We start from the raw sequence: 10,889 nt of genomic DNA, 5'->3' as shown, positions 1-10,889 counted from the left end.
TAGCCAAAGGGGTTTAAGTGACAAAATGGTTGCTTTTGAGTTTATGATGCTAAACGATTTTTCATGTTCCAAACTTATACCCCTTTGGCTCCAAGGGCCTTATTTAAGAGTCAGAAAAACAAAATTCTAAAAATTTATCTACAACCCTATAGTCATTTCATTCTTTTAGGCGGTATTTTCGATTTTTTTGACAACATAAATTTTTGAGTCCTTTTAACCAGGTAATTATTGGACAAATATTAGTTTTTGGAAAATAACGTGCCGCTATTAAGCCTACCCCCATTCTGATCTGTGTTTGAATTTTTTTAAATTCAATATGTTCAGTAGCTTAAAACATAAATTTGGTAAATATGTTTTAACTTGAGATGACCGTATTTTCGGCCGGCTGAATATTCGGCACCGAATACCGTTCACAAATCGTTAAGCAGAATATTCTGCTTACCGATAAATTGAGCTAAATATCAAGGTTGCGGCAAAAAAATCTGTTTTTTGATGAAAAAAATCTTACTCTTGCTATGTTATTTTACCCAAAAATTCTGTGACGGTTTTCTGTGATGCTATTTTCTTTAATTTCATTTGAATATCATGTCAAATTACGTCTTTTTTACATTTCAATTAAACACAATTCTTGACCGTAACCATAATTTTTTTTTCAATTCAAAAATCCAAAATTGATATTGACATAGGCTTACCAGAATAAAATTTCAGAAAGTAGGACATTTTGCTCAGAATACTATGAAAAAGTAGGACGTTTTTCAATCTGAAGTAGGACGAAAAGTAGGACGCTTTGTTTTGTGATTTTTGTTTTAAAAAAAGTTTTTACACAATTTTTAATAGAGATCAAAAACGTTTTGTCACATTTTTATGTAATTCTGTTTTTTTTTAAATTCAATATTTCATCGTTATTAATTATCTTTATATAAAAAGGATGTAAATTTTGTTCTGGAGCATACTTCTCTGAAGAGTTGGTTTACAATATTATTCAAAAATATGTAAATATGAGAACTCCAGAGAGCGAGATAATGCTCTGAGAAGGAGTGCCTGGCACTTTTCGTTTGTTATTTCACAATTTTATTCAATATAATAGGATTATTAACACTTCTATTATAAATTCGTAGATTTTTGTGGGCTGCTGATTTAGAGTAATTTAGAGTGGTGTTTGTGCGGCGGTGGGCTAGGTGAAGGGGCGAGAACGAAAAGATGATATTGTGTAAGTGGTGTGGCACAAAATTTTTTTAGGTTTATGTTCTGCTTGCAGATCGATAACAGATGCGCTTTGAATCGCGAGGGCGTTGAAGACTGTTTCAGGGTCTCTGGCAGGTTGTTGTAGAGTATACTGGAAAAGTAGCTAGGTTTCTTTTTCCCGTATTTCGTCCTTACTCGGGGTAGGCGGAGATGATTTGCGTTTCTGGACAAACGGTGGGACGTCATTCTTTCGAGGCGCAAATTGTGGTGGGATTCTCTGCTTGTCAGGAGTTTGTGGGAGAATATTAGAGTTTGGAACTCATGGACACCTCGTATAGGAAGTACTGAGTTATTCATGCCATGTAACAACTCAGTAAGGCAGCGTGAAGACAGTCTTGAAGACACGGATTTGCATGGTTTGCAGTTTTCTAAGGCGGCTTTTACATGCTTTGCCCCACAGTGATACTAGGTATTGTAACATCGAGTGGAACAGCGCAAAATAAACGTTTTTCAGCCAGTGAGTAGGAATAAACGCTGATATTTTCCATATTGCACCACAGACCGGAGCAAGTGTTCTTTTCAGTTACTCTATGTGACTCTATCTGACCAGCATAGGGTATCGTCCAGAAATAATCCCAGATATTTAAACTGGCGCACTCGTTCAATAATCGTATTGCTATACGGATTAATGCCAGCTGTGGTATGGAGCGACGACCGGAGTTGAACAACATGTACGAAGTTTTTGATAGGTTGATCGAAAGCAGGTTACAGTCGAAGTATTGCTAAAGGACTTGCAGGTCGTTACCAATCCATTCCACTATCTGGAAGGGGTTGGAGTGACTATATGATATTATGGTGTCATCGGCAAAGAGCCGAATTTTGCCGCCATGTAGGTTCAGTTGTTTAAGATCGTTGATAAAAACTAGAAACAACAGCGGGCCTAGGTTACTCTCTTGTGGTACTCCCGTTAAAATGATTTTTTTTGCTACTTTGCTTTCAGCGACACGAATTGTTGTTGGTCTGTTATGTAGCTTTCAATTAACCGATGAGGCTGACCTCGTGTACCATACCATTGCAATTTTTGCAACAGTAAGGCGTGATCTATTGTGTCAAATGCTTTCCTCAAGTCCAAAAAAAGGGCACCAGCGTAGTTACGTTTGTCCAGGTCGTCATATACATCTTCCAGGAGTTTGGTAGTTGCTGTTCATGTACTGCAGCCCTTTCGGAATCCATACTGGCGCGGACTTATAAGGTCGTATCTCGATAGGTACTCACTTATCCTGGTGCGAGAAGTTTTTCCAGGATTTTGTTCAACACTGCGAGCGTTGAAATTGGGCGGTAGTTTGAAAGGTCTGAATTGTCTCTAGATTTGGAAATAGGAGTTACTCGGGTTAGTTTCAATGCGTCGTTCCAACTTCGGTTCCGACTATTTCATAAAAGATATCTGTCAGGATATTGGAGAGTGCCAAGTAATGTGTTTTTAGTGTGTCCACGGTAATATTGTCAGCACCGGGAGATTTGTTGGAATCGAGATTGCTGACTTCTAGCAGTACCTCTGAGACGGATGCCGGTCTCAAAAACAAAGAAGGCGATGATTGCAAACGAATTGAAGAAGTAGTCGTTGATGCTGTTTGAAACTTGTGCTGGGTCCACCTGAACTTCATTTAAAACTTGAGCGTAATATTATCATGCGATTTGGACTTGCGGCCGAGGGCTTCGTTCAAGAATTTCCAAGATTGCTTTGGTGATGCTGTTTGCAGAAGTTGAAGAAAGTACGATCGTTTAAAATGACTTTTTAGCTTTGCCAGTCTTCCGGGGATGTCTTTTAGAAGTTGCTTGGAGTGTTCATCCACTGAGTGACGCTTGCAATGCTTCCAAATCTTGTCTTTCGTTGACATTAGTTTCCAGACGTCGAATGTCATCCACTGGCAGTTCCTCTTCACTTTTGCTCTTATTATTATTGTTATTGTGGCACGATTTCGGAACTCGTTATATTTGTCGGTGTTGAGGTACTACATTCAAGGATGGAAGACCCTATTGAGCATAAAACCCACGAAGCAGAGAGGCATTACGAATCAACATTATCGCAATCATCAAAGCTCACACAACACTATAAAACAGCTGATTGGTTCAAAAACTTTATAGAAAATCATGAAAACGAAGAAAAATACGAACTTACGATCTCCATTTTAGTTTTATATAATATTGTAACTTAGAAGAATAGAGTCGTTGAAGCAAGTCACTTACCTTAAGAATATATGTAGTAAACAGTAGCGAATAAATTTGTTTTAAATGTAGTGCATTTTTCAACCCAAATAAATGTCGTTTTTGCTGTAAATAAATTGTGCCTAATGTAAACATCGGAGTTGTTAATTGCCGCCGCAGAGGAAATTGCTTCAAGATCGCCCAGTATTCACTCCCTACGGAATCACCCCAACCCATCAGGAACCGAAGGTCAGGTCAATACAGTCCACTAAGAACTCCAAGCAAGGGCTTGGACGGTACCCCATCATTTGGTCCAATCGAACCGGATCACCCACCGCCTCCGGGAAGAAGTAATTTCTGCTTGCAACCGCCATTGGAAGGACAGCACAAAACCCAACTCAAAATCATCGCAAAACCGCCACTAGCTCACGATCAACTCACTGGTTTTCGCTACTCACGGAGGAAGAAGAATCCCACGCTATCGCCGTTTATCACTTCAAACGTTGCGTTTAGCACTATTCTTCTTCTATTGCTTCGGTTTTGGGAGTTGACCGACACTCACTTCCAATTAATCAACTGCACCGTTGCGGATATACTTTGGAGCGCGAGAAGGTCGCCGAACATCAACTGGACCCCGTGTCGTGTATTCCAGCCGGACACACTGGTTTCCCAGGTAAATAACTTACACGACAGTTTATGTTCAGTCGATCCTTGGACTCGCGATGAATGCTACATCTATTGCCTTTGCCTTTCATATGTAAACACCGACTTCGAGCTTCACACTCTATTCGCTGTATTGCTACACCAGCAACTCAGTGATATCACAACCACCGAAGAGCTGTTTGGTATCGGGGAAGATCACCACCACTGAGGAACGATCGTGATCGAGCATCATCACCACCACCGAGGATAGATCGCGATCGAGTATTATCACCACTACCGAGGAACGATTGTGATCGAGCATCATCACAACCACCGATCAACTTTGAGATTGATCACCACCACTAAAACCGAGCGTGACGTCATCGATCGATTCCACAAGTGAGGACTTGGGTTCGGCAATATTGGTGACGTCATCACCTTGCATCGTCGAAGAAAGGAGCCCCATAGCACCAAGGTCGCCATCACTAATTTTCACGGTCATCTTTATTTCGATTGACTTACCGGCTTCGATAACGATTCCCGTCGAAAACTTCCAGCGAGCACTTGGTCCCCGATTCAACCGCAATCTACCGAGAACTATTTCGACGCGCATCACCACCTTCTCGGCCAGGTTAGTGGAATTTTGAACAACCGATTCGATTATATTACCGGCCATTGCTGGACTTGGAAAGAAACTGAGCTGTTTCCATATCATCTCACGAACACAATCGTTTGGTGCGCCGAGTTTTATGAATGAGTTCAATTTGGGAAGTTGCCTACTAGTGCATTTCCGATTTGTATGTACTATATTTGGATTTTTGAGTACACCGTTGTGCAGATTTTTGGTTTTATCTGCAATTTGGATTTATTAAGCGCAGCAATTTTTTCGGTTAGGTTAGTAGAACCGTTAGTATACGTCCTGCCGAAGCTTTAAATAAATACAAATACTACATCCATATATTATCCTCGCCAAACACGTCCCAAACTGATCGTTCCGAGCAACTGTAATTATAAACTGAGGCGCAACAATTTTGGCTCGCGTAGACCGAGCTACAGCCGTACTCCTACGCATCTGGAGAGCCGATTTGCTGGTTTTGGAAGATTATACCTGTAGAGAGGCGCAACGATTTTTCTTTAAAGTAAGTTAAGCTCTACAGTGTATGTTCTATGCCGAAGCTTGGATGAATTTAAATATTACAACAATATCATATTCTCGCCAACCATCAAAATTGTCTGATCGATCCTGAGATACTGCAACCACCGTCAAACGTTTACAAAGGAGTAATTCAACGCGTAATCCCACGCCTTAATATATTTCTGAGCGTATTCCCGTATTCGAATTTTGGAAGATCATACCTGTAGAGGGGCGCAACGATTTTTTCTTTAAAGTAAGTTAAGCTCTACAGTGTATGTTCCTTGCCGAAGCTAGACGTAGATTCAAATTCTAACCACTGGTGTATTTTACTGTGAATCTCGTGTTTGTGAACTGGAACCATGGCCACGACTGCTACCACGAGTTCTTCGTCGAAGAACCCACCACTGCGGAATCTCCAAACGAAGGTGAAGGCGTTGATGGAGATGTTTAAATCGATTAACACTTTTGCGAGCACTTTGGGTGAAGTTACTTCGGTTCAACAAATAAATGTTTGAATGGAAAAGTTAGACGAGCTGTGGGATCGAATGAACGACACTTTGATGGATGTTGAGATGCATGAAGAATACTCATCGAAGGAAAATACGTGTTCCAATATTAGACAAGACTTCACTTCAAAATACTATAATGCTAAGGCATCTATGTTGGAACGTATTAAGGAATTGGAAGCCAGCACCAGCGTCTTACACTCTACCAGAATCATGGATTCATCTATGCAACCAACCATCGAGCACGTCAGGTTGCCGCAGATAAAACTACAAACCTTTGACGGCAATATCGACCAGTGGCTGAGTTTTCGGGACCTCTACCTATCACTTATTCACACCAAGGCCGACCTACCGGAAATTGAGAAATTTCATTACCTGAAAGGATGTCTCGCGGGAGAAGCAAGGGCTCTCATTGATCCATTGTCACTTACAAGGGCAAATTATCCAGTGGCATGGGACATTTTGATGACCAGGTATAATGATAGCAAGGTGTTAAAGCGCAGGCAGGTTGGGAACCTGTTTAAACTACCGAAGGTGTCCAAGGAGTCGGCCTCTGACCTACAAACTTTACTAGAGGGGTTCGAACGCGTCGTACAGACCTTGGATCAGTTAGTAAAGCCGGAGGAATACAAGGACCTACTGTTATCAGAAATGTTGTGCTCCAGGTTAGATCCGATCACACGCCGTGCGTGGGAAGAACATAGCGCCAACCAGAATCAAGACAAGGTGATAGATCTGACCCAATTTCTACAAACCCGTGTGAAAATATTATCGTCGCTCCCATCGAAGCCGTTCGAGAACAAACAGGAGGTCTTCCAATGGTCGAAGAAAAATGTTTCCCGAACGAGTCACGCTGCAGCTCAGATGACGGTCGGAAGCTGCATTGCCTGCCCGGAATCCCATTTGCTGTACACATGCCCTACGTTTCTGAAGTTGAGTGCTTCCGCTCGAGACAAGCTGCTGCGACAAAATTCCCTCTGCAAAAACTGTTTTCGGCGTGGCCATCAAGCTTCGGACTGCAGATCGAACCAGGTTTGTCGCAAATGTAGAGGAAAACACCATACGCTAGTCTGCTTTCGCGACGACAGTGCAGGAAACAACTATACTCGCCCATCGCAACCTTTCGCTTCTGCTGCCAACAGTAATCCATCCGCTTCAGCAACCACCTCAGCCGTCAATTCAGGATCCGTTTCATCGAACATGGCAAGAAGTCATTCCTCAACCGTTCTGCTAGCTACAGCTGTCGTCTTAGTGGAAGACGATGCAGGCAAGGTGTTCCAGGCAAGAGCTTTATTGGATTCAGGCTCTGAGTGCAACTTCATGACAGAAGGGCTCTGTCAGCTTATGAAGGTGTCTCGAAAACGGTCGAACATTTCTGTTCTTGGAATCGGTCATTCAAATACCACGGTCAAGCATCAGGTGTCAGCGGTCGTACGGTCAAGAACATCGAACTTTTCTCAGCCGATGGATTTCTTGTTATTACCCAAGGTTACCGCGGATCTGCCGACAACAAACGTGACAGTCTCTTCGTGGCGATTCCCGCAGGGCGTGGAACTAGCAGACCCAGCGTTTTTTAGATCAACATCATTGGATATGGTGCTAGGAATACAGCACTTCTTTGCATTTTTCCCGAGTCAGACCAAAATTCCGTTGGGCGAAGGTTTACCCATGCTGATTGAATCAGTGTTTGGCTGGTTGGTGACAGGTTCGGTAGAAAGTCAAGCTTCTTCGTCACGCATCATCTGTAATACGGCTTCCAAGGTGGATCTGGATGAACTTCTAACTCGTTTTTGGTCTTGTGAGGAGATAGGGTCTCCAAACAATTATTCCCCGGAAGAGCAACGCTGCGAGGCGCAGTTTGCTCTAACCAAGTGCAGAAGTTCTACTGGGCGATACACCGTTACACTACCGAAGGACGAGAAGGTGTTGGCAAACATTGGCGAATCACGGGAGATGGCTCTCCGTCGACTTCAATCCCTGGAACGTAGATTGGAAAAGGACCCAGAACTACGTCAACACTACCAAGGTTTTATGGAGGAATACTTGGAGCTTGGACACATGCGCAGGGCGAATGTGGGTCCAGAAAAGCGGTTTTATCTTCCTCATCATCCAGTTATCAAACAGGCTAGCACAACCACCAAGGTACGAGTTGTGTTCGACGCATCGGCTAAAAGTAGCAGCGGCATATCCCTAAATGAGGCGTTATTGGTTGGACCCGTAATCCAGGACGAGCTTCGTGCTCTCATACTACGTAGTCGGATGAAACAAATCATGGTAGTTGCGGATATTGAAAAAATGTTCAGACAGATCGGAATTCACAAAGCGGACATGCCTTGGCAAAGCATCCTGTGGAGAGCAGACCCTAAGAAGGAGGTGGAAACTTTTGAATTGGCTACCGTAACGTATGGTACGAAACCGGCGCCATTCTTAGCGACCAGAACACTAAAACAACTAGCCACCGACGAACATCATCGATTCCCAGCAGCATCAAGGGCCTTACAAGAAGATGTTTACATGGACGATGTAATCACGGGTACGGATTTGGAAGAAGATGCTATTAAATTGTGTGGTGATCTTATCAAATTAACCAATAGTGGTGGCTTTCGTCTAAGAAGGTTTGCATCTAACTCAACAGCGGCCCTGAGAGAGGTTGATCCAGATGATCAAGCCCTACAGCAAACCGAAGAGATCAACTTAAACCCAGACCCAGCGGTGAAAACCTTAGGACTTGTATGGCAGCCGCGCACCGATTATTTCCGGTTTAATTTCACCATTGAAGAAGTTCCCACGGATGAACGGTTATCCAAACGAAAGATTCTGTCAGCTATTGCTATGCTGTTTGATCCTCTAGGACTCGTTGGAGCAGTTACAGCAAGTGCAAAAATTTTTATGCAACGTTTGTGGCGTCTACAGGATGACGGTGAAAGATTGGGCTGGGATAACCCAGTGCCGATTAACGTAGAACAGGAATGGCGGAATTTCTATCGTCAACTACCAGTCCTCAACGATCTGAAAATTCAACGATGTGCAATCATTCCTAATGCAATTCAGGTGGAATTACATTTGTTCTCGGATGCATCGGAGCGCGCTTATGGAGCATGCGCATATATAAGAAGTGTCGACGTCGAAGGAAAGTTTCTCGTGTGTCTGCTAGCATCGAAATCGAAGGTGGCACCGTTAAAATGCCAATCTATTCCAAGACTTGAGCTCTGTGGAGCGCTTTTGGCAGCGGAATTGTCCAACAAGGTCCGGACAGCAATAAAACTGGAGCTTGAAATGCACTTTTGGACGGATTCAACTTGTGTTCTTCAATGGTTGAAGGCAATCCCGGCGACATGGTCAACATTCGTTGCCAACCGTGTTGCGAAAATACAAACACTCACCGAAAACTATTCATGGAGACATGTTCCTGGCTTGCAGAATCCAGCAGACCTCATCTCACGCGGTATGGACCCAGAACAGATAGAGGGATGCAATCTTTGGTGGAAGGGCCCTGAATGGTTAGGGCAAAATCATTTCCCGGAGCAGCCAAGAAGCCTGGAGTCACAATTGGCCGAAGAGGAAGTTCGACGTTCCGCTCACCCAGCCACCAGTTGTGTAACACATTTTGGCGAGGAGTATGTAGGAAAATTCTCGTCCTTTACCCAAATTATACGCAGTACCGCTTACTGGATGCGGCTTATGCGTATTCTGAGAAAATCGGAACCAAACCCTATCAGTTTACTGACAGTCGAGGAATTGAAAGAAGCAGAATTTGCCATTATCCGCCGTATCCAACAAGAGTCGTTTCCCGCTGAGTGGAACGCCTTAACTAAAAACGAAGCTATTCATCGAGGTTCACCGCTGAGATGGTTCACCCCGCGAATATCGTCGGACGGACTGATTCGCGTTGGAGGAAGATTAGGCAGATCTTTGGAATCGGAGGATACGAAGCACCCGATAGTGTTACCAGCAAGACACCCGTTTACAACGCTGTTATTTAAACATTACCACATCAAACTTCTACACGCTGGTTCGCAATTATTACTTAGTACAGTAAGGTTGAAGTATTGGCCACTTGGAGGCAGAAATGTTCCGCGACAGGTAGTACATAATTGCATGAAGTGTTTTCGATCAAAACCAACCCCGATCGAACAATTTATGGGAGAACTACCTCAAGCACGGGTCACCATTGCTAGAGCATTTTTAAGGACAGGTGTTGATTATTTCGGGCCTGTTTTTATTCGTCCAGCACCCAGAAAACCGGCGGTGAAGGCTTATGTAGCAGTTTTTATCTGCCTTTGTACGAAGGCGGTACATCTGGAGCTGGTATCGGATTTATCCACGGAACGCTTTCTCCAAGCCTTACGTCGTTTCACGGGTAGAAGAGGACATTGTTCCGACATTTTTTCCGACAATGGAACGAACTTCGTTGGAGCCCGAAATTACCTAAAAGAATTGACTAAGCTACTTCGCAGTAAACAACACCAAGAAGCCGTTTCCAAGCAATGTGCTAACGATCGTATTCAATGGCATTTCATCCCACCAGCAGCACCTCACTTCGGAGGACTTTGGGAAGCAGCTGTAAGGTCCGCTAAAAAACATTTGTTGAAGGTTCTTGGAGAGTTCGCTGTTTCGTTCGAGGACATGAATACGCTTTTGGTACAGGTAGAAAACTGTCTCAACTCTCTACAACAGTTGCCAGAAAAGGATTATAGCGAGGTGCCCATTAATAGGTTGAACAATATCCATGGTTTACAGAAAAGACTTCAACTTTTTTGGGACCGATGGAGAGTCGAATATTTAACACAGCTACAAGGACGTTTCAAGAGATGGAGATCGCCGATAGAAATCAAGGTTGGACAATTGGTGATCATCAAGGACGATAATGTAGCTCCGAGTCGTTGGAAGATGGGTCGAGTAGAGCAAGTGTATCCAGGAGCAGATGGAGTTGTAAGAGTCGTCACATTGAAGACAGTTACAGGATCATCTACGCGACCAGTGGAGAAACTTTGCCTTTTGCCTGCAGCGTATCAACCAGCTCTCAATCAAGCAAGTGTCTCGGAAAGTCAAATCGATCAGTAGCCCCCACCCTTGTGTTCGCGAGATTCTTTTTATCTATTTTCAGAAAGTCGAGCGATTTCAGGATGGGCCGGGATGTTGAGGTACTACATTCAAGGATGGAAGACCCTATTGAGCATAAAACCCACGAAGCAGAGAGGCATTACGAATCAACA

General features: G+C 43.5%; 1 protein-coding gene across 1 annotated transcript; it reads left to right on the top strand.

Annotated features, from left to right (window-relative positions):
- Window positions 1–5,682: 5,682 nt before the first annotated feature.
- LOC129752722 (uncharacterized) lies at window positions 5,683–10,737 on the top strand. The gene has a single exon (XM_055748493.1). It carries the CDS (start codon window positions 5,683–5,685, stop codon window positions 10,735–10,737), a length of 5,055 nt encoding a protein of 1,684 aa, XP_055604468.1.
- Window positions 10,738–10,889: the final 152 nt, after the last annotated feature.

This window comes from Uranotaenia lowii, chromosome 3, assembly GCF_029784155.1.
Source record: "Uranotaenia lowii strain MFRU-FL chromosome 3, ASM2978415v1, whole genome shotgun sequence".
Lineage (NCBI taxonomy): Eukaryota > Metazoa > Arthropoda > Insecta > Diptera > Culicidae > Uranotaenia > Uranotaenia lowii.
This window is presented reverse-complemented; position numbering and strand designations above follow the sequence as displayed.

Excerpts from the sequence above, each read along its gene's own strand:
- LOC129752722 (XM_055748493.1), top strand. The coding sequence starts at position 5,683 with ATGGAAAAGTTAGACGAGCTGTGGGATCGAATGAACGACACTTTGATG.